The following is a 24,442-nucleotide window of genomic DNA, read 5'->3' as shown; positions in this document are numbered from 1 at the left end:
CAGGATATATTCAAAACAATAAAAAATGACCTAAATATATGATTAAATTAACTTGAAAATACACATTTTATGATATAATTGAAATAATAAAAATTTTGAATTATCATAAAAAAAATTATATAAAGACAAAAATATAAGTTTAGTCTATTGACATTACTTCAATGCATTATCAATAAAATTCACCATAAAAACAAAACAAAATAAAAAGTTATGGACTAAATAAAGAAAACAAGTAATGGTATAAAATGCATATTTTCTAATTTTATTAATTAATCAAATTCTTCTCTTTTAATCATAAGAGACTTCTCTATTCCTTCACTCAATAATTATAATCGTAACTCATAATATAGGAGATCATACCATTAATATTTGAATTAACAAGAAGGGTTGTGACTGTCAAAATGAATAAGTCCTCTTATTAAATTTATAAAATAGAAATTAAGAATACCCAAAGCACTCTAAATATTATCTTCTCACTCTCGAAGTAATACAAAGTATGCACAACTATAATCAAAATATGAAAGATGAAGGGAGAAAATAAAGAAAAATACAGAAATTAGAGAAAAATGGGATTAAGTTTATGACATATGTTCTTGTATTTATAAAAAAAATATTAGGCTAAGAAAATTTTAATATAAATAAATAAATAGCCAATAACAACAGAACATGTCAATGGCCCACACCTTAGGCCATCGTTACTTATTATTTAATTATTTGAATTTATAAATCCCCATCTCCCAAGGAAAATGATTTTTCCATATCAAAATTATTAATCTATCTCTAGGAAGTAACTAAGTCATAGTCTACTAACCTTACCTACCCCTAGCATTACGACGATGATACGTGTTGTTTTGTTTAACTTAGACTTAAAATATAAAGTTAATAAAGCTTAACTCTATTTTACTCACACTAACATAAAATCTATTTTAATTTGACTTTATGAGTCTATCACTATTATATGTATTTCCCGCATCATCCCGCATGGGCCAGACTCGGTCCGATAGATCGGCCCAATCACCCAAGGCTAAGAAGGCCCGGACGACCTCGTCAAGGAAGGTCCAGCCTCCATCAAAGATCCGGAACTCGTAAAGCGAGCGTATGGCGAGCTCCCGGTAATCCCCCAACGAGCTCGGAGCAATCGACTAACGAGCTCCTGAAATATCCTCCAGATCGCTGGACCATCCAGGTCGCTCGCCTAAAACCTCCAGCTCGCATGAGCGGCAAAGCTGCTGAGAAGTCAGAGGTAGAGTCCGATCACTTTATCTGTAACAGCCCATGCCCCTCGTAATGAGGATCCCACTCCCGGTCTTGCGAAGGCGGTAAGAACTATTTGTCCCCCATTATACAAACACTGTATTTTTATATATTATCTAGATTGTAAAAGTCCCTCAAGAAAAATGGAAATAAAGGGGGCCATGAGGAGCAAGAAGGAGGGACAGAAAAGAATAATCAGATACCGCCACTCTGGGAGAATAATCAGATGGCGGCCGTGGACTAGGCATCGTTCTGGCCGAACCACGTAAAAGATTCTGGTGTACACGCTTGGAACTTTGGGGGGAGGGGTTTTTCTTCCTTCCTTCTCGGTATTTTTTTTGGAATGACTCACTGCGGCCCAAAACGAATCACGGTCGGCCGAAATCAAACGTCGACAATCACCAACTCAAGATAACTGAACTTAAGAATTTAGAGATAATTTTAGTCCGACAAATTCAATGACAATCTAGATGATTGAATCTAAGAATTTTGAAGATAATTTCGAGTATCGCAACTCTTTTTATTTAGATAGATACTGGGACTCATATGAACAAATAATCAAACTATTAAATGTTCACTATACTTTTGTCATTGTCTTGATTCTGACTTGAACATCGAAGACCATGTCAAGGGAATTAGTTTTCTTCTTTTTTTTGTAAGAGCTTTTATTGAAACAAACTTTGATGTTGAATCCCATCCAATATCAAACTTGCTCTTAGGTTTGAATGTGTTTGTTGTCTCTATGTAAAGAAAACTCTTCTTATAAATTTTGCTATTGATACAATATAATACATCAATTCTTTTATATATGGGAGAGTGAAAATTTAGTTTGCCCAAACTAACTGAACTGAATCGAATGAACTTGTTGGTTCGGTTCGTTTTTTTCTTATATCAATTTGGTTCGATTAATTTTCTCAAAAGTTTAGTTTTCAGTTCGATTTTTTTTTTTAAGAACCGAACTAACTAAACTTTAAAATGATATTATTTTGATATTTATAAAATAATGTGATTTTTTTCGATGTTGTTTGTTTTCTATCGGTTACTTCAATTTTCTTTAGTTTTTTTTGTATTTCTTTGTCTTAATTGGTTTGGTTTCGTTTATACGATTTGGGTTCAATTTCTTTGATTATTGATTAGTTCAATTTTTCGAGTTAATCAATCAGTTATGTTTTGCTCTTTGGTTCGATTTAATTAATTAGTGAATTTTAATCGATTCGATTATCGAATCGATCGTTTGTATACTTTTATTTTTATATAAGTAAATATCTTATAATAGAGATGAAAATTAGTAGTAAATAAGATTTAATATTATAATATTAGTAAATGTATAAGGGGAAATAATTATTTAAAATTTTAAAAATAAAAAATACATTTTATATAAAAATAAAATTATATATTATTATTTGAAAATTGCAATTTAAAAGAAAATAAAAAAAAATTAAAAGTTAAAAAACACGCGACACATCACACTTTCGATTCCCACGCTCTCACGTGACCAACATTTAAAGGACTTTCGGCTGACCGTTTGCCATTGGAGCCACGGTCTCCTGCGGCGCAGAGCTTATTCAATCGTGGGATAACTCCCCCCGTCAGTCAGATGAACGGTCACGATGACCTCTAAGATGAGTTCTCATCCGACGGTTACGGAAAAACTGGGAGCTGACAGTGCCACGTCTGTTGGCTGGGTCCCATTAATATAAAAAAGGAAATAGAAAGCAAACATAAGTGGTTGCAATCCGCTGCTTCGCCACACAAACAAAAAGCGTACACTCGGATCTATACACATATGTACTATATATATATCTACGCATTCACTGTGACCCTTCTTCATTGTCATTGCCCAATCTCTCTCTCTTTCTCTCTCTCTCTCTCAAGATGAAAACGGACGAGTGGGTCGAGGTTGCGTTAACGGACGACGAGGTGGTGGTGGAGCTCTTGCTACGTCTGAAGCAGTCGTCCGAGTCGGAGGCGATGCAAGCGCCGCCGCAGCTAGCGCCGCCGGCGGGGTGGGGGCAGAGGCAGCCCCGATCGAAGCCGACTTTCACCGCCGCGAAGGAGAACGAGTTGATGAGGTGCAGCCCCACCACGCCGCTCTCCTGGAGCGGCGGTGGCGGCGCCTCCTCGAGCGACGGATCCGAGCGGTCCTCCGGAGACAGATCCAAGGTTTGTATTCTTCTTCCCTACCTTCCGATCTTCTCTTCCGTCCACGGCGGCGGTGCCGTCAGATTGATTGGCTCCTGATCTCTCTGTGTCAGAGTCTCTTGTTAATTGACTGGATTACCCGTTTCGCCGACCTAATTACATCTCACTCTCTCCACTGTGGAGCTTTTTCCTAGCTGTTTCGAGTCTATCGGAGCGTTTTCCGTCTACTTGTCCTTGTTTTTTGGTTCACTTAAAAAATTTAGCCGTCTTTTGACGTCCACGTCCAGCTCGGAATTGTTTCTGGCTCGCCTTCTCCGACGACGGTGCCGGATTTCGGGCCTCCTGATCTGCTTGGTGCCAGATTTCCGGCGACCGAATTCCGAACGTCGATTCTGTTATCTGAAGTATTTCGCAAGCTCGCTGTTTATTCGTCGAAATCAGCAAGATATCCTTGTCTTCCAAAGCCCCCCTGCTCGGCCATATGAAATGACGATTATACCCCTCTAGCCAGTCTTATTTACCCTCTGACCCCTGAATCGACGCTTCCGTTCCTCGAATCGCTTTCAGATCCGATTGGTCCCTCACAGTTGACGTAATACGCCCTCGCCGTGGGCGGTGGACGGAGAAGGTCATTTTCGTAAACATGACATTTTGGAGAGCCGATCTCCATCGGCTGCCGCCGATCCATGAAATCGTATTCATAATCTATAAACCTGTGTCGTGCTTTTCTCTCTCTTTCTTTTTTTCTGTAATTTTATTTTATTTTGACCAAAATACCCATGGATGAGGTGGGAAGTGACGTCGTCACGTTCCTGTCTCTGCTCTTTTTCCGGCGATCATTTGTTCCTTTTCTTGGCTTTATGGGTTGAAATTTGTGAAATGACGGAAACACCTCCGAGGGGCCATGTCAGAGGGCTTTCGGTGGAGGCCAATTTTTTCAGGAAACTCTGTTTAGTAGCCTGAGCTGCGGTGTTGAGTTGGTGAGAGAGAGAGAGAGAGAGAGAAGCGGAGGAGGAAGCTTCCTCAAATCAAATCCCCTCCACATCACTTTCCTTCTTCTTCACGCTTTATAGTTCTACCATTTTCTTTCTTTCTTTCTTTCTTCGTCTAATCAAAAAGGGTAAATCCGAGTGAGTGTCCTGCCTTCTAATCCTGTAGGGCCAGTAGTACTATTCAAAACGTATTAAAAATTCGTGTTTATGGGTCATAATCGTACGAAAATCGACGTCAGTTTATCTCCTCTTAAATTCATGAATCCGATTTACCACCACATAACTTAAATACTTTGAATTTGGGATCTTAATTCAGCGTCAGTTTTACCCTTTCCATCAGACAAAATCGCCCTTGATTGATGGTGGTGGGTATAATGGTCATTTCACTTGGATGGGTGGGTTTGAGCTTATCTAGGTGAAGGGGCCATATATCGTCCTCTGAGCACAGAGCATCCAGTGTTCGCAGTTGGACCTGCACGTGTGTGTTTACCTACATATATGTGTATATATACAAGCATCAGCCAGTCTGGAGAGCTTATTTTCTTGGTATTTGGTCATTTCACTTGGATGGGTGGGTTTGAGCTTATCTAGGTGAAGGGGCCATATATCTCCTCTGAGCACAGAGCATCCAGGGTTCACAGTTGGATCTGCACGTGTGTTTATCTACATATATGTGTGTATACATGCATCAGCCAGACTTGAGGGCTTATTTTCTTGTTATTCACTGAATCATGCACTGCTGTTCTCAGGGTTCTTTTGCTTGTGAGGAGGCCGCCCTTAACCAGCGATCAAGAAGAAAAAAGGTGGGTTCCCAGCTAATTTTCCATGTTTAAATTTAAATTTCTAGCCAGACAATCATTGGATAGAAGGAAACCCCGCCAATTCCTCTTTAGTTTCTTCTGACTTGGAATGAGATTCTTTTTGTCAGACATTCGCCCAACTTAAGGAGGAGGAGAGTTTGTTGCTCAAGGAAAGAACACATTTGAAGAAGGTGAGCTAAGCTCCACCAAATCCACCTTCTCCTTGTTTTGTGCTCCATACCCAGCTGAGTCAATAGACCTTAATCCTATTTTATGTTTTCCATTCAACAGGAGATAGCAACGTTGCACTTGACCTTCACCGAACAGAAAGCCGCAAGCGAGAATTTGAAGAGACTCAAGGTAATCAAAACCGAACTATTCCTCTTTTACTTCATATATCATCATTGATTTATTCTGATAATTGAAGTTATATATGGTGCAAAGAGAGCCTTCGGGAGAGGGGATGAAATAGGGATGTATGGGAGAGGATTCTCCTTGTTTGGGAGAGACATTAGCAATGGAATCCCTGAGCTATTTCCAGCCAAAGAGAAAAATTTCGCATTCTATTAGTGAAATCTCTCTCTCCCATACAAAGCTAATAACGATGTGAAATACCTTGGTTGCAGCTTGATCTCTATTCACAATCAGCAGCAAATGAGACCAGAGAAAGATCTAGCCCTGACTGCGAGCCAGTCTCATCATCAACAATCCCAAGGCCGCCCCCTGCTCCTGGTTCCTGCGGGGCTGCAGAAAAGGAAGCAGCCGAGACCAGAGAGAAATGCTTCATTCTACCAGACCTAAACATGATGCCATCCGCAGAGGACTCAAGCTGCGAAAGCTTATATGGGTTGAGCTGAGCTGAGCTGAAACAAGCCCTTCTGTTTGCCTGTTCCCATCCAAGCAAGGGTCCCGAACTATTACAAAACCGGCTTCTTGCCTGCGGGGAAAGGAAACTAAGTTCATGGATAGAAGAATGATGGTTGGGGAAGTTTGCCGGAAAATGCAAAGATTCTTGGGGGCAGCCAGAGCCAGACGGAAGGAAAGAGGAAGCTAAAAAGCCTGCGGAAAACTTGGCTTGTTTTTTTCAGGTTTATTAGTATAGTTTTAGTGGGTTATTATAGAGGAGGAGGAGGAGGAGGAAACTAAGACAGAGTGGTTAGTAAGTAATGTGCCTTAATTCTTTGGCTGGTACAGTTTGTTTGTTAACTACTTGTTTAGACCTTTGTTCTAATGGTTGGTTGGTTCGTTCGTTCATTGGTTGGTTGGTTGAGTTGGGTTTAGGGTTCTCTCTCTCTCTCTCTCTCTCTCTCTCTCTCTCATTCTTGCATTTTACGGGAAAACTGAGAGCCGATGAATGGGAGGAGGGAAAGGGAAGGGAATTATATAAATATATATTTGCTATAACGCAATCGAAGTAAGTAATAATTTTTGACAAAGAATTGTCTATTCTGGTGTAATTTGAAATTGAAGAAGAGGCGTTCAAAGTTCAAAGGCCTTGGAAATTGTTTTGATAGAAGAGACTGACTGGTAGCAATTTGTCAAATGCTGCGGAGTGCAGAGGCGAGAAAGTTGAATCCCAAGCTGAACTTTCTTCGGTATTCAACCCTCTAGTCCCCGCCTTTTTTTTTTTTAAGTAGTATTTATTAATTAAGATATAAATTAAAAAAAATAAAATATAAAAATATTTTTAATTATATTTATTAAATTTATCTGATAATTTTTATATAAGAAATTATGTAATTTTTTATCTGATATTTTCAAATATATTTATCTTTATTTTTTTTACATAAATATATTTTAAATTTTATAGATAAAAAGAATGATCCATGTGATTTTAAGATATTTTAAAAAATTTAATAAATAGTTTAATAAAAATTTTAAAATATTTTTAATTTTATTTTAATCATTTTATAATTTAATTTTAAAAAATTAATCTTATTTTTTTAATATAACATTATTTTATTTATTTTAATATTTAAATAATAATAAATATTTATTTATTTTATTTTAATATTTAAATAATTTTATTAATTAATTAAATAATTCAAAACCCGACACATTTATCTCTAATTACTTAATAATTAGCATTATTTTAAGTATAATATATTGTATAAAAATGATTTATGTTTATAATAAGAGGAAAAATACTTTAAAAGAGAAATCATTAACTAGTCTATTCAGTCACATGCCCATAAAGACAAACAAGAAGATGGCACCCAATTTAGCTTTAAACAATAAACACAAACAATTAACTCTTGAATTCTCATCTCGAAAAATTCAAGACTAACGTTATCTCTATTTGATCAAATAAACTGTCTTACCAGCTCTTAGATAACTGGATATGAGACTATCAAATATAAACTCAAAATATCTCCCCTCTTTTTATCTATGGAGAATTCAAGGTTACTATTATTTCTATCTTATTTAATAAAATTATTTATCGAGCTCAAAAATCTTAAAAATAACTAGCTAGTCAGACCCCTTCTCTTATATATAAAACAAAACTCTAATAAATAAATTAAGAAACTTATAGTATTCATTATATACTTTATTGCTCCTTTATTATTCAAACTTGACCGTGGAAGATCACATAGAAAGGACCAATCTCGCTATTATTATAAAAAATACTCTAATCGAAACAGAGTTAATGACGATGAATCCCAAATACAACCCCCACATCCTTTTAATTTCCACGTGGCAAGAGTTCATGTGATGTCAATGACAAAACAGTAACTTGATGTGAAATTTGACATGATGCATACGCAATACATGTTATTTTATTGATTAAAACGTTGAAATTGAATACAGCTAAGTATACAAATAGAATGACCACTAATCTAATCTTCATTTGGTCCACGTATACCTAATGAATATATTTTTATTTTACCCTACACTAGTCTCAAAGTTGGAGATGAAATTCATCACAGTAACAGCACTATAAAGCCAGCCTCTACTTATAGCAAAGGGAATGCGAAGGACAGAGACAGATAATGAGAGAGAGAGAGAGAAGGACAGAGACAGATAATGAGAGAGAGAGAGAGAGAGAGAGATCCAATCCACTCTCTTTCTTAACAAGTAATCATCAAGTTTTTAATAAGAAAAGAAAACAGTTAATACAATCTCACTCTCACCCGGAAAATAATTTAAGAAAAATGGAAAACTACAAGATCAAATGAACATCTATCCTGCCATCTATAATCTGCACCTAAAACTCTTTGGAAACTGCCAAAATGACTCATCCAGCATGGTTGAGTTTTTCTTCAACAAGCTCCAGACATCGGAACAAAACTAATTCAATGGGGTTTAGGGCACATACAGTGTCCTCAGCAAGCTGGTCGTAGTCCTGGTTTTCAGCCGCAATACCAGTCACTAGGGTTCGGAGAGGTAGAAGCCACTCATTGTAGGCCTTCTGCAAGTTATTCTTGGACACCACTCCGGTCCAGTTGGTTTTCCCTGTACCATTTGCCACCATAGTAAGAAAACTGCTAGACACTTGAACAAAAAAAAGGGGCGCTTTCAATGCACAAGGCTCCACACCCTGCGTGGGTTGGAAGAGGATGGTATCTTTATGCAGCGTTGCCTTCGTATTTTTTGTGAAGAGACTGTTTCCAGAACTATAACCTGTGACCATGTCACAAGGAAGTAACCGTCCCGTTGCCTGCCAAAGCTCACTATTTGTATATGAGGTTTACATAATGGGGCAATATTCAGTTCAGTTTAGGCCACAAGAACCCAAATCTCAGGGAGTTTACACAGATGCTACATCATCTAGGTCAATTCAGCCCCTGTTTGTTTCAAGGTCTTTTAAGTTACCGGTTCACAGTTATGCAAATCGATAGAGAATAGTAAGAATTGGGTTGATTTATATGGATTTAATTTGCACATCCAATAGGAAAAAGGTCCAAACAAGCATCGATGAAGATTTTGAACACAGAATTTAAGGCAAAATTGCAGGGCATCAGTAAATTCATGCACCATCCAGGCTATAACAGTGTCTAAAGTGCAACCATTTCATTATACCTACTGAATAATTATTGCAAAGAAACTGCGACACATCCAAAAAAATTAGTGCACACAAGATTTGCATTGTTGACATTTAATTGCCTAAAAGAAAAGAGACCAATTCTTCACTATGCGAGAAGAAAAATACAATATAAGAAAATTTGTATTTTTATCAAGTTAATCTTCAAACCGAACCCACACAGATCACAAAATGCTTTTCAAAGCCTTTGAACGTTTTTCACACCCAAAATACCTAGCATTCCAATCTTTTTCCTCTCTTGAGAACCTCTACAAGACTACTTATAGTTCTCAAAGACTGCGCCACCACTGAAAGTGACTTGGCCACCACTCCAGGTGACTTGACCACCACTTGATTCAAGTCAACACAACAAATCTCCATTTCGCCTTAAATTATCCAAACAGTAAAATAATCCATTGGCCTTACTTCCCTAACAACACACACCCGAATTAGTTTTCATAGTTATACTCCTGAATCTGAACATGGCCAATGCAACTTGTGTAGCTGAATTTTGCACATCCAAAAGCACATTATATGCACCAAGTAAGCACCTAAAAGGTGTGGCATTGCTATAGTATTTTGTTGATAGGCTGACAATTAGAGGGGGACTATTACCTGTTGACTCTGTTATCAACACAAATCTGTACAAGTTCAGAGCAGAGAGAACCTGCATAATATTACATGAGGGATGTTACAAAAACAACATTAAATAAGAAAGTATCATATGCACATTCAATAACTAAAAGAAATTATTTCTAATGTCCAGGGAAGTTAAACTGAAAAAGAAAAACAAAAAACAAATTGTTTTAAAATTTCCAAACAAATAAAATATTTAATTCTACCGCAATGCTATTTTGACAGGAATGTCTGGTACAGAGGTACAGTTAGCTACATGAATTCCAGCTCGCCAACCATTTATGTCTATGGTCATATCTACACTATGACCAAGACAAAGTTGGAAAAAAATTAAGTGAGAGTGAATGAGGCACACTTAGTTTGAATTCAAGTCATGTCGTGTGCACAATCACATGCCATGCAAAGATAATGGATGAGGACAATATAAGAACCTTGATGTTTCAATAAAGGTTGGGCTGAGTTGGGGGACTTGGCTGCCACATGAGCTTGCTTCCATTGTATATCTATAGGGCCTTTTGTGTGGAAGAAGTGCGATCATAGGCACACAACTTTGAACTTCCAGTCCATAACAACAGACAAAGGAAAGGGGACATATAAAATACGAAATCCAACAGAAAAGATATAGGTGACAAAAGGGGGGGTAGAGAGGTGAAAGCAAAACTCTCCAACTTTCCAAAATTCAAATTTTATTCATCTTTTCAACATAATTTTGTTTTAGGCCAATAAACCTTATTTTTAAGCATAATAAGATTCTTAAATCACGTGTAAATGCTCTCTTAGTAATCCTACCTGATTTAGTAACCTAATACTCCTTTTTATTCCACTATATAATCCACCAAAAATTTTATTAAAATCAAATTACATCAAATGCTCCGAATCAAATAATATTGATAGCTTCAATTATTATCTAGTAGTTCCAAATCATTGTGACTGCATCTAAAATTTAAAACACAGCAGAAAAGGATATTTAATAAACAAATCAATTCTGTTAAAGATGAAGTTTAAAGTGTGTTCAGCAAGAATATTTCAGTAACATCAAATCAATAACAAAGAGAGAAATACCGCATCACCATACTCAGGAAGGGATGGAGGTCCTCCCTTTGGGGGTCTCAACACCAACTCTACCAATTCAAGGACACCAGCATTCCAGAATGTTGTAGATGCACTAGTCTGTGCCTGGATGACTTGATTTCCAACTGAAATGCTTCGACAGTTTTCCATATGCATCTCCCCTCTCAGACAATCAATAAGAATTGCAATCTGTATGGAAAAGTAACCAATCATCAGAAAGACTAATCTTAAACTTGAAAAGACTAGGCTCGTGCTCTGTACCGTGTTAACCTTGATGGCTTACCATGGAGGATGAATCAGTATTTTTAATCAAAGCCATTAAAATGTCAAATCTCAGAAAAGTTGGAGTATCTGCAAGAACCTGGTTACGAGAGGAAAGAAATGCAAATGCCAATAAGTAATGACAAAAACCTGCAACAAGAAATCCAGAAAAGAAGGTATTGGCACATACATAAGTCTCAAAGGCTTTTAATTACATAGGGAATGTAAGGGTTGGGATTTATATTCTTCAGAAGTTAATAGTTTAGGTATAAGAATCACAAGACTCAAGTCATTTACTGTTAATTTCAAAACCAAAGAGTCCCTGCATTAGTCCACAGCAACAACTGTGCAGAAAATACAAACTGAAAATCAAAATAACTTCACAAGCCATAGCAAATGCTGTTCTCCATTTCTTTTTTTTTTTGGTCCCGCGCAAGGGGGGGGGGGGGGGGGGGGAGCAGAAAGGCATCAAAATTCAATTAGTGTGATCAACCATTGATAATTAATGAAAACCAAACCAGAGGCACCTATATTTAATAATATGCTTAAATAGCTCAAAGAAACTAAAAATCCCAAATTCATTATTTTTCCCATTTAATTGCTTTTCTTCTTAAAGAACATATAGACACATACAAAAATATAAATAACCAAAAGCAAAGAGTCAAAGACATATGCTGGCCACAGAATATCCATATTCCACTCTTAGCTTGCTAGATCTAATGCGAAGGAAAAATGTTTGGTCATGCATATTAGTAGTTGGACCTTTTCATTGTTAATCTCCCATCACCTTGATTTGCAAATCACGTTTCAAGTTATTACTAGAAGAAATGTATAACATCAGTAGTGGCACAGGACTCACAGCAACAAAATGTGGCACCAATTTCAGGTGTTCTTTCAGCCCTTTCTGCCCTGTGCTAATAATCAGAATCAGACGTAGCCATTAAAGGTTAGCTGAATTATTTAGAAATCAAATAGTCGCACTTCACAATATAAGGTGAAACTTGGGGACTGGTCTCTGTAGGTACTAACCCAACTCACTAAAGTCCAAGGTCATTTAAGTCCAAATTATTTAAGGGCTCCATGATATGTGATATGGAAGTTTTCATAATTAGTGTATTGGCATTTCCATTTAATTTCCTGCTACAAGTTAAACAATAATATATCAAGCCTTAATCCCACCATGTGAAGTTAGCTATATGGATTCCAGATTACCAATTATCTCTATCTATGTCCATATCTTCTATAAGGACATTATAATGCATTCATGCTTGAGTTTTCCACCAAATTTTTCATACTCTTCCTCAACCTCTTTCGCTAAAATCTTCTTCCATTTGACTCTCCTTACAGAAGCATCCAATGGTCTTTTTCTCCCACGAACAAGTCATCTTAATAATGTCTCATCCTTATATTCAATAGGAGTGACTCCAACCTTATGACATACAAAACCTAATTTCTAATTCTATCCTTTTTGTATGGACACATCCACTATAATACCCTCATCTTCAATATCCTCATATTTCACATATATTGGCGCTTCATTACCTAACATTTTGTACCAGTACCATACAACAAATTTGGGGTTATAACCATCCAATAAATATTTTCTTTTAAACTTTAATAGGACTTTACTATGACATAAATGTCAGACACTTCTCCATTTTAACCATCCTATCTTAACTCTATAAGTAACTTCCTCAATAATCTCTCCATCATTTGGACAACTGACCCAAGATATCTAAACTGATCTTTTTTTGGAATAACTTGATCTTTTAGTCTTGCCATAATATCTTCCACACTTCTATTTTTACTAAACTTACCTTCCATATATTTAGTTTTCAATATGTTCAACTTGAAGCCTTAGGATTTTTAAGGTAGCTCTCTGTATCTTGAGTTTGTTTTCATGCTTTATTTCATTTCATCTACTAAAAGAATGCCATCTACAGATGGCATATACCAAAGCACATCGCCTTGAATGTGTTTAGTGAATATACCCATCACTAGAGCAAAGAGATAAAGGCTCAATGCAGATGTTTGACTTAATTCAATTGCAATTGAAAAACCTCCATGCTTCCTCCACAAGTTCATATGTTTCTGCTCCTAACAACTTCTATGTAAGCAATCAAACACCTTCTTGCTCTAAAACCCTCCATATGACTTCTCTAGGGACTTTGTCATAAGTTTATTTCCAAATCTACAAGCACCATATGTAAATCCTTTTATGTAATCTCCAAACTTTATATCAAATGCCTCAAAAAGTATATAGCTTTTATTGTTGACTTACCAAACATGAAACCAAATTGATTTTTAGAAATCTTAATTTGTCTTCTTAATCTTTGCTCAATCACCCTCTTCCAAACTTTTAGAGTGTGGTTTATTATCTTGATCTCTCTAGAATCTCCACAATTTTAAACATCTCCTTTGTTCTGAGAAATAAGCATTAGAATGCTCCATCTTCATTAGGCAGGCTTCCTCATTGATTAAAAGATCACATTGAATAATTTCATTAACCCCAAAATGTGTTCTTTACCCATGCAATTCCACGACTCTATCAGGATATAATTCAATCCAACTACTTTACCACTCTTCATCTTTTCTAATGGCATTCACTTCTTTCTGACAAACATGTCTATAAAAAGTGTAATTTGTAACTTTTTTAGAATTACTAATATGCCCCAATGTAATCACTTATTTCTCCACATTCATCAAATAGTTTTGAGAAATATTCATTCCATCTCTCCTGGATCACCCCCTCATTTACCAATATCATTTGGTCTTTATTTTTTATACACTTGGCTCAAATCCCTTGTTCTTCTTTCTCTTACTTTAGCCGACTTATATACATATACCTCTTTTTCCGTTTTTCATTTCAAGTTGGTTGTACAATTTTTCATAAGCTATTGATATTGCTTCATTATGAGCCTTCTTTGCCTCCTTTTTAGCTAAAATAAACTCCAACTTACTTTTCAATAAATGTAGCCACTACAAGAAAAGGTGAGCCAGTGGATTAAACTGTGATATGGTGATCTATCCTTCCACAAAGCAGAATACTTGAGAAAAGAAAACTTGCATGCAGAATATTATACACAAGTTCAGAGCAGAGAAATTTGGAAACAGTTACCTTTCTAAAAGCATCAAAAGCATACTTCCTTATCACTGAATCAGGTGCATACATAATGACCATCTGAACAGCCTGGACCGTTTCTTTCAATGATTAGAGAATAGATAATCAAGAAATAATATACAGAATAAATATCAAGACAATACCTGTAGAGTAGCAAAAAGACTAGGCATATGAAATGAGCATTCCATATCTTTATTGTCATATTCATGGGAGATATTTCCTTCAAAAATCCAAAGAAGAAAATTTGTAGCTTGCTTCTTTAATTCCCATGGCAAATTTACACATGAAAATATGTCCCTTAACATGCCCAATGCTTGCCACCTTTTAACCTGGTTACCGGAAAGTTCAGCCTTTACAGCAGCCAGATCCTCTCCAACAACTTCAGAAAACTCATTCGATATATAACCCCAAATCACTACATTAGACAAATGCTCCACATTAAGGAAACAAGTCTATGACCAATATCACAGAACTGAAAAATAAATTAAAAAATTGTGAAGAAAGGTAGATAGATTCTAGACCTGAAAGAGATGCTCCAAGCTTGAGATTAGGGAAATAACCCATGAAATCATCTCCATCCTCTGTACATGTTGGAACAAATCAAACAACAAAACCGAAGTTGTGGAAAATACTTTTTTTTTTTTTTTGCAAGAAATAGAAGGAAGTTTTCAACTTCTACAGTCTAAGTTGCACCTGATTGTAGTTGTGCAATGTCACAGTTTTGGAACAACATAGTAAGAATTTATGACAAAAGTTGTGTTTCCCCCTCCCCAACAAACAGCCAAAAAAAAACAAAGATAATTTGCGTCCAACTAGGCAAATGCTCTTGGATATAGTACAAATTTTGAAAACTTCTGACACAAAAAGTCATACTGTTCAAAGGGAACATTAATGTTTTAGTCAACATTGAAAGGATATATAGTGTATACCATCCAATTCTTTACCATTCTTTCATGACTGGGATGACCACTAATCACACAAGCATGACCAAAAACCATTTCATGGTGTAATTGGACAGGATGCAACCTTTACAATTTCAGGAATCTTTAATTTAACTTGAGTCCTGAGGTTATATTATATTATTATGCCAAAATCTTTACTCTTAACAACTTGAACTTACATGGTGTTATTTTAACATCTTTAAAAGTAATCTGTCCTAATTGTTAACCAGAGCAAGTAGGTGAATAGAACAAGACAATTGGATTTAGAATTGTTTCCAAGTCTGTAAGATCAAATTCTGCAACAGCCATAATGCCCAGCACAACTCCACATTCCATAACAACCCACAAGACTGAAAATTTTCAATACTGGCTGACAATCCCTAGCAGTAAAAAAGAACTAATAGGGCCGTTAAAGATTGGTTTTATAATGCATAGAGGAGGTAAAAGTTGTTAGAAAAACGACGGGTGTGCACAAGTAGCACAAAAGGATAATTGCAATAGGATAACCAGTATGAATTTACCTCCAACCACAGTGCTAGTAATCTTATCAATATCGCAGCCTGTTATTAAACTGAGATATGACAAATTACAATAACTGAAGAAGCGAGATAGCTCTAACACCAAATTAACACATCCTGAAACTTTATCTCTAATGCCAATTGAAACAAAAGCCTGCACAATAAAGAGATTAGGAACAAAGGAAATAATGAGTATAAATAGAGCGCACACACAAATCAAATATCAAATCAACAAACATTCATAATAATGATTGCATCTGGAAGTTAAACAGATAGATGAAAGGAAACTTAAGCACTTGGAATAAAATAATAGTTTGGTATTGAGTATCAACCATGACTTGCAAGACATATAGACCAAGTAAAGCTCGGAGTTTTTCTTTTACTTTGTCCTCCTGTTGCATAGAGAGAAATTAGCATGTAAAGATCTGAAAGAGACCGGAGAATAACCTATGAGAGCAGGAAAAACTCATGATAAAGTGTCACAGACCAACTTCATAGAAACTGCCTGTATTGATTTGGCAATGTCAATTGATCTGTGTAACAAAGCCTCATAACCTGTATCCTCTTCATCTGACTCCAAAGACATGGTCTTTAAAACATTGATGACAACAGGAACTGCTTCCTTTACTTGTTCAAATTGGCGTCTATTGATGGAGATAAAAACTGAAACCAAGAAACATGCATACAAGGACAAGTTTCGGCCATCAGCATGAATTAGGAAAATTTTTTATCTTGCACATAAGCATCCGGTTGAATGTAAAGCTCAACCCTTCAACATATTAAATTGTATCAAACAATTCTCCTCTGGTAAACACACACTATTTTATCATCACAAATAGAAATAAAAATTAATGTCTAATAGAAATAAACAGGTAACACCCTCTGAAATACTCCTGCATAGATCAAGCACTTTTCTCAGGCTATTGTTGGCTTAGATCAAACTACAACAATATATCAAGCCTTAAAGCAGTCAGCTATATGAATAACTTGTCAGTCATTTCTATATATGGCCATATTTTTTCTATCTATTGCCATAGCCCTTATAATTTATTTCATACCCAAGAGTTCCCTACCAAGTTTTTTTTGGTCTTTCTCTACCTCCTTAGCTAAATACTTATTTCATTTCATCCATTCTCCTCACAAAAGCCTCTATCTATCTTCTTCTCACATGATCAAATCATTTTAATCATGTCTTGCACATTTTATTCTCAATAAGAGCTACTCCGACTTTATTACAAATAGGGATGGCAATTGCAACTGAAATCGTGGGGAACCGAACAGAAACCGAACCAATCAACATAGTTAAAAACCGTTTAACTGGGTAATGGTTTGAGTTGGGGAAAAACTAGGGGTGTTCGCGGTGCGGTTTGGCCGGTCTGAATCATTTTCAGCACACCAAACTGCTAGTGCGATTTTTCAAACCAAACTAGACCGCGGTCCGGTTTGGGTTAGGCCAAACCGCACCAAACCAGACCGCAAATGCGGTCTGGTTTGGTGCGGTTTACCGCGGTTTGAAATGCTACTTAAAATCACTAAAAAATATATTTAAAAATGGTAAATAAAGACACAAATATTGGTAAATAAAGACAATTAAATGTAAATAAATAGGAGAAAAAAATAAAGACAAAATAGTGTAACAAATAAATAGGATGGGACTGCTAATTATTAGATTTTTATAATAATAATTTTTTTATAATTTTTTTTATTATTTTCTTGGGCGGTTCGGTTTTAAACCGGACCGCCAACTGTCCAAACCACGCGATTTGGATAGAATCCAAACCGTTTTCGACCGCCCAAAAAAAAAACCAATCAGTTCGGTTCGGTTTGGCCAGTTTCCGCGGTGCACCAATTTTTTTGAACACCCCTAGGAAAAACCGAATATTGTTTCAATGGGTATAGTTTGGTTATGGTTTTCATTAAATCCAAACCAAAATCCGAACCGAAACCGAACCGAATGTGTGGGTAACCGAACCGAATATACATATATATATAATATATTTATTTATTTAATATATTATATATACACAATATATATATTGACTAATGCATTTCTTTATAAGTATGTTAACTAATGCATTACAAATATATAAAATATTTAACATTTATAAAGTAATTAACAAATAAAAATAAAACCTAATCTTAAATTATTTTATTTTTATCAATCAAATAATTATATCTAAGAAGTTTGAAGTTAATTTGTAACTTTATGCAAGAAGAAAATAACTTTATTAGAGTAACAAAGTTAGTCTTTATTTGTTGTGGAGTTATCAAAATTTTTTATGAATGCTATTTGCAAGAGTTTGTCTTTGTTTGTTAGTATAGATCAAACTAAAAAAACCATGGTTAAAACCAAAATCAAATGGTTTGGTTATGATTTTTAATTTTTAAAACCAATGGGTAATGGTTTGGTTTTGGTTTTAGTAGTTTACGTTTGGTTTAGTTATGGTTTTGGCAAAAACCAAAACCAAACCGAACCATTGCCAACCTTAATTACAAATAATATCAATTTTAATTCTATCGTTTCTTGTATGACCACACATCTATCGTAACATCCCCATCTCTATTATGTCCATATTTTGTACAAGTTAATGTTTTACTACCCAAAATTTGGTGCCATACAACAAAACAAGTCTAATAGTTGTCCTATAAAAAATTTTGTCATGACCCCAAGGATATAATAGTAATTAGCAGTAGTTATTTTGTTATTTTAGTAGTTTTATTTTCTGTTTTACTTGGTAACAGAATTACTTGCCTAGGAGAAGTAGCTATATAAAGCTACTAGAGCTGTCAAGAAATCATTATGTGAAATGATAACTAAATTCTTGTCTCTCGGTCAACTCTAATCTCTCTCTCATTCCCTTTGGATTTCCCTGTTCTCTCACTATTCTTGTTGTTCTCCCTCTCTATCTGTCTAATTCTCCCTCAATTCTTCACAATTCTCCCTCCCTTTCTACTCTCTCTCTCCCGATTTCTTCCAAATTCCCTTACAAACCCTAGGTTAAAGCTTGGTGCATGACATTTTTCTTTCAGCTTAACAAAATTTCACTCTCACATAAAATACCATAAGCACTTTCCATCTTAACCATATTGCTTTAATTTAATGGGAACATCCATATTAATCTCTCCATTTTTTTAGATGATTGATCCAAGACATCTAAATTGATTTTTTCTTAGGATGACTTGATCTTCAAATCTAATCTGAAGATCGTCCACACTTGCATTTTTATTTAAATTCCATATATTCAATTTTCAAGCTACTCAACTTAAAAACCTTGAAATTCCAACGTGTTCCTCCCTATCTCAAGCTTAATATTTTGTCTAAAATTTATGATAGGAAGTAATACCCGCAATACCAGAAGTGTTAAGGGGGTTACTCACCCCAGGCAGAGTTTGCAACATACACCAAGATAAGAAAAATAAAATGACTGCCTTATGAGGCAAGAGATTCATGAGAATGACTAGCTTATATATATATATATATATACATATAAAGAATGATATGCTTTCTTTAAACAATGCTGCTCTGTTTTGGAAGATGATATTGTGGCTGCACAGAAATATTCTTTCAGAATGGGAGCTCAAACATAGAATTTCTCTTAATTTCATGCCCATTGCTTTACGTCAAGGTTGTAAGACTTCAAAGTTCAAACCTATCAACACAGTGAGAAGTAAATATGCATTCACATAATAATACCAAACAGGCCCTAAGTAATATGGAAAGCCAAAAAGGTTGCTATGGGCATGTGTGGTAATAAACACTTGGCATTTTATCCGATCATATGCAATATGGAGACCTTACAGAATATATAGTCACAAATAGAAATGACTGGCAAGCTAGAATCAATACAAATGACCCCACCTGAGAGGGACTAGGGCATATATTGTCATTGTTGTTATTGTTGCTAGACATTTGCAATATGGAAAGCAAATCAGTTCTTAAACTAAATCAATTTTTCCTATAAGCTGCATCTGTATTGCAAAGATGTTTGGTCACATGAATGCTAATAAGCTCCTTAACAGTTATTATTATATGTGACTCATCCAGAAGTTACTAAATTACCTTTGGATAGCCCACTTAGAAGAGGAATAAAATAACCAGGAGCCTTGAACATCTTGTTTGGAGAATCTAATGCCTGCCCAAATTGCAGATAAATATGTTTATGAAGAAAGAACCCATGAAACCAAAAGCATACCAATGGATAAAAGATTAAAAAATAAATTATCAAGGATAATCTATGAAGCACAAACGCAGAGACCAAATGCGAGTTTGGTGAGGAAAAAGTGGAACTTCAGTTGGCAATGTGTACTTAGAATTTTTGTGAGGATCATTGAAAATAAACACATGAAGTACATAGAGACAAAATTGAAGAAAAGTCGCAGAGTACAAAAGACACAAATATTAAGATTGATCAATTTAATATGTGTTTTTCCTATTAGAAGAAATAAATTCTAAACAATTCTGAATGGGTCAAGTTCAACCCACAGAAAAATAAAGATAGATCCTAGATCTCCCATATTTTGTGATCAATTGAAATTGAATTCTAGGTCCAATTACAATGCCAGAAACTGCAGCCAAGAATTCAAATACACCAGAGCCACAATAAGCATCTGGGCCACACTATTGAACTCCACCATATGGCACCAGTAAGAAGGTTTTCCATGGAGCATTGTTTTTCTATGGTGTAGATGTTTATTAGTTAGACAGAGAAGGTTACTTAACGGGATGACTCTTTCCTAGTCAACCATGGAAGGACACAAGCAATTACAACAAAAAAACCTTTAGATGACAATTATTCCTTTTAATTTTAGTGGTTCCCACTGTCACGGGGTGTGGGGTGGCACTTCTTCACTCATAATCTCAAGAATTAAACTTCCTTTCAGGGACCTATTGTTGGGAATAAACAGCCCAATTTAATCTGGGCAACAAAGAATCAATAAGCGCCCCAAGCGTAAAATCCAGAAAATTAAAATTAAATGTACACAAGATTTACACGGTTCAGCACTTAAATTCCTACATCAACAGAGATGTGCCAATTTTTCACTATATGAGAACAAAAATACAATTGTTGATTCTTGGATCGGTTTCCTCACAATAATATTCACTCTCTCACACCCAACCCTCACCCAATAGTAATAGAAATAAAGAAATGTAAAACAGAACAATTAACAAAGCAAAACAGAAGATAAAAGAGTCAAGAACTTATCCTGGTTCAGGCATGAAAAATGCCCTACATCCAGACTGCCGAAGCCTTCAGAAAATCCACTAGAAAGCGTTCAAGATTACAGCACTCCCCCTCTCTCACACCTAGCTATGAATCAATAGCTTTACCTCTCGAGAATACAAGGACCGAGCCTTTGCTCTCTCTCAATTCTCTAGAACTCGTGCAAGACAGAAAACAAATGAATGAATGCTGATCTCTCTCTCTCTCCCGAGAACCTATCCGCCTCTATTTATAAGATATAGAGGCGGTTACAACTTAAGGACTAAAATGAAATATTAGGAAATACAAGCCTATCTGGAAATAACTTTAAGCTAGTTATTTCCGCTAGATTCTAAACGCATAAAATATAAATATACAATCATTTCCCAACTGACTACACAGCCCTTCACAGAGACTTAACAGCTAGACTAATACAAATTCTAACAACAATACAAGAAAATTATAACTTCCCTTGAGTTAATCCCTACCCAAACCCACAATTTCTTCTATACCCCTCTCACATAAATTGGAATAATATTCTCTCACCCATTTAGAATTCCTAGGGAACAAAAAAAGCCAGAAGCCCACAAGCTGTTTCCCAAAGCCCTTAAATGTTCTCCACACCCAAAATACCAACTCTCAAATTTTTTTCTCTCTCACTATTGTGAATCTCCAAAATGCAATATTTATAGTTCTCCAAGACTTAGCCACCACTCCAAACTACTTGGTCATCACTCCAAGCAATTTGACCACCACTCAGTTAAAGTCAACTCAACAGGCCAACACCTACGCTGGACCAGCTAAACAACATTTCAGCTGTCTGCTTTCAGTACTATAAAGTAGCTAATTGACTTGTCTCACAGTGTTACTGATTCTCATGACAAAATAAGGTCTAGCAAATAAGGTTGCAGTGTCACTGATTCTCAAAAGGACCCTGGTACTCACTCTGTCACTCGTAATAGGTTTCCTTAGAGAAGAACCACCAACATTTGAGCTTGCAGAAAGCAAAATCTTTATGTGCATATATATATACTCATTCAGTGAAAGAGTTATAAATTACTATCTAAAAGGAAAAGGACAGATGCTCTAAGAAGAGGGATGACCTGCAGCTAATAAGGATTTCTAGGTTTAGCAAGGGAACAGAGACCTAAATTCAGTCTCAACCACACATATATTAGATAACTTGAAAACGCACTAGAGCCCTAATAGAATCAGACTCAATCCCCCACACCCTAAATGCAAGAACCTTAAAACACTAGAATAAATTATGATAATAAGACAAGGATACCAAGAAATGAAAAATGAAACTAGTCCTAATTCGCATCCATAATCTAGTGAGTGAACTTTAAGTATTCCCGCCACTCCAATACAGTAACAAAAATATGTTATGCTTCATGATGCTTGGTCTTAAACTAAATAGCGTTCACAATGAAATTGCTAATCACACTAGTAAAAACTTGTCAACGATGGTCCTGTTCATTTTGACTCCCAAAATATGGTTTACGCTCCCTAAAATTGTGACCTTGTCCTCATAAGACAGTTCTTAATCAACCGATAAGTAGGTGTCGTCGGTGAATAGACTTGCGTATATTAAATCCAAATGCACCAATTTAGCTCTTCTAAGGAATTTACCACGCAAAGGAAACAAATGCCAAATGAGGCCAAAGCAGATAAACCGAATACCTCGCACAGAATAGTAAGCATGTCACGAGGACTACACGACTCAACAAACCGATCAATCACACTCTCGGTGATCTCCAAACATCTCTGGGACAAGCATGCGAACCTCGAAACAGCCTTCGGCAACTCAAGCGAAAGTGCATCAACGACGGCCTACGCCCCAAAACAGAATCCCAATCCCAAAATCAACTTCACAGACAAGACGTTGCTCAAAATAAATACGACCTGATCAGAAGACTCAGACCTGGTCCACGGAAGGTGAAGTGATATATCGCTGAAGCTCCGTGAGAACTTGGAAACCATCGCTTTCAAAACACTCCTTGTCTGGTTCTGATACTGCGGCGCCGGTGACGGAATCGAGGAAGTCGACGAGTTTGGCAACTGATTTCTCCAATTGGCAGAAATCTCCGGCCTCTATCGACTGCCAGGCAATAGGATTGAAGTAGAAACCCTATCATATGTGCTATATATATGTATATATATATATGAACAGATAGGCAAGAGAGAGAGATGGCTTACGGTAGAGCAAGAGATTAGAGCTCGATGAAGACGGAGAAGGAGAGGCTGAGACGAAGGCGGCTCGTCGAGGCTGGCTTCGGAGAGACGGAGACTCTCCACTGACATGGTGGTGTCTTCAGGTCTGCAATTCTGCTGATTAGAGTGAATACATGAACGATCGCAGCCGGTTCACAGTTCACCCAGCTCGTGTCGCCGGTTCAGCAGATATCTCAAATGGTCCGACCACCGTCTTTGTAGGCCATGTTGACAATTTTACTGGGCATGGCCCTCTTGCATCGTGTCAATAGTACTCAACGACCCATTTGACATTTCTAGACAATTCGGCCCATATTCGATGTGGGCTTTAAAATATTGAAAGGACCTTTTTTTAAGAAAGCACGCTTATATACACAAGTTACTGTGCCCGCAATAAAGATTGAATAATTAAATGAAAAGCCAATACTTGATAGGGAATTATTATGTTATCGGATCGAACAAATTTTATATTACTCGATGAGGGCTTGCAAGGGGTGTATGTGGGTCTTAACGTTTCTCTCTTAATGTATTTACGTCAAACATATATTATGTTAGTCAAATAAGGCAAAAGAAAATTTTCCATCCTTGCTAAATATCAAAAGGGTATTATGAATTTACATAGTTGGGGCAACCCATTACTTGTTTTATTGGACCAATTTCATATGCTTGACCCATTTTTTAGGATAATTGCACTTATTTCTCCTTTTGGAGTGTAACAAGTCAATTAATTTGTCAAACATATTTATGTTATCAAACACATTTCATCTCAACTCGCTTTAATCCCAAATAAAGCTTAGATAAGTCCCCACAAGTTATCAGATTTATGAAATTTGTATTAAAATATCATTATACATAATCAGAGTCGTGAATGAGTTAAGTCTTTAATAAACAATTTGATGTTCGGCTCGACGAAAGTTCATTCAAATTCATTTGTTAAAGTAAACAAATCGAAATTAAACATAATTTTAAATATTGATTTGTAAATGAACCGAGTTTAACCTTAGTAAATCTTATTTCATTAAAACTCATGAATTTATTCAATTAAAAATTTATGAATATCAATAAACTCGATTAGAAATTCGTAAACACGTTTGATTATAAACTCGTAAACAACATTGTTTATAAATATATTAATATATTTATTTAAAATTTTATGGGTATATTATTTAACATCAAATTTTCAAACTTTAAAATATTATTATAATAATATAATTAAATTGAATATGTTTAAAATTATTATATATTAATTTAATATTTAACACAATCATAT

General features: G+C 35.8%; 2 protein-coding genes across 5 annotated transcripts; one reads left to right on the top strand and one right to left on the bottom strand.

Annotated features, from left to right (window-relative positions):
• The first annotated feature begins 3,071 nt into the window (after positions 1-3,071).
• LOC127813738 (uncharacterized) lies at positions 3,072-6,448 on the top strand. Its single transcript, XM_052354869.1, has 5 exons — positions 3,072-3,417; positions 5,138-5,191; positions 5,317-5,379; positions 5,480-5,548; positions 5,815-6,448. Exons 1-5 carry the CDS (start codon positions 3,130-3,132, stop codon positions 6,043-6,045), a joined length of 705 nt encoding a protein of 234 aa, XP_052210829.1. The 5' UTR covers positions 3,072-3,129; the 3' UTR covers positions 6,046-6,448.
• Positions 6,449-8,236: 1,788 nt separating this feature from the next.
• On the bottom strand, positions 8,237-23,354 carry LOC127813037 (aberrant root formation protein 4). 4 transcript variants are annotated; one of them, XM_052353723.1, is made up of 15 exons: positions 23,158-23,352; positions 22,883-23,059; positions 22,642-22,791; positions 19,818-19,890; positions 16,245-16,420; positions 16,090-16,149; positions 15,761-15,911; positions 14,820-14,879; positions 14,442-14,713; positions 14,296-14,367; positions 12,037-12,091; positions 11,200-11,327; positions 10,908-11,105; positions 9,825-9,876; positions 8,237-8,641 (listed from the first exon to the last, which is right to left on the bottom strand). In XM_052353723.1, exons 1-15 carry the CDS (start codon positions 23,260-23,262, stop codon positions 8,424-8,426), a joined length of 1,947 nt encoding a protein of 648 aa, XP_052209683.1. In that variant the 5' UTR covers positions 23,263-23,352; the 3' UTR covers positions 8,237-8,423. The 4 variants fall into 4 exon arrangements, with proteins under 4 accessions (XP_052209683.1, XP_052209684.1, XP_052209686.1 ...); XM_052353724.1 differs by having other exon boundaries at positions 11,278-11,327; XM_052353726.1 differs by lacking the exon at positions 22,642-22,791 and having other exon boundaries at positions 23,158-23,354.
• Between the last annotated feature and the right edge of the window lie 1,088 nt (positions 23,355-24,442).

This window comes from Diospyros lotus, chromosome 11 (assembly GCF_014633365.1).
Source record: "Diospyros lotus cultivar Yz01 chromosome 11, ASM1463336v1, whole genome shotgun sequence".
In the NCBI taxonomy this organism is placed as follows: domain Eukaryota; kingdom Viridiplantae; phylum Streptophyta; class Magnoliopsida; order Ericales; family Ebenaceae; genus Diospyros; species Diospyros lotus.
Note: the sequence above shows the minus strand (reverse complement) of the source record. Positions and strands in the feature narration are given on the sequence as shown.

Excerpts from the sequence above, each read along its gene's own strand:
- LOC127813037 (XM_052353723.1), bottom strand. The coding sequence starts at position 23,262 with ATGTCAGTGGAGAGTCTCCGTCTCTCCGAAGCCAGCCTCGACGAGCCG. Across the intron at positions 14,714-14,819 it reads GCTTGGAGCATCTCTTTCAG|TGATTTGGGGTTATATATCG; the intron begins GTCTAGAATCTA and ends TGTCTAATGTAG. Across the intron at positions 12,092-14,295 it reads CTTTTGATGCTTTTAGAAAG|CACAGGGCAGAAAGGGCTGA; the intron begins GTAACTGTTTCC and ends TCTGATTATTAG.
- LOC127813738 (XM_052354869.1), top strand. The coding sequence starts at position 3,130 with ATGAAAACGGACGAGTGGGTCGAGGTTGCGTTAACGGACGACGAGGTG. Across the intron at positions 5,380-5,479 it reads AAAGAACACATTTGAAGAAG|GAGATAGCAACGTTGCACTT; the intron begins GTGAGCTAAGCT and ends TCCATTCAACAG. Across the intron at positions 5,549-5,814 it reads AGAATTTGAAGAGACTCAAG|CTTGATCTCTATTCACAATC; the intron begins GTAATCAAAACC and ends CCTTGGTTGCAG.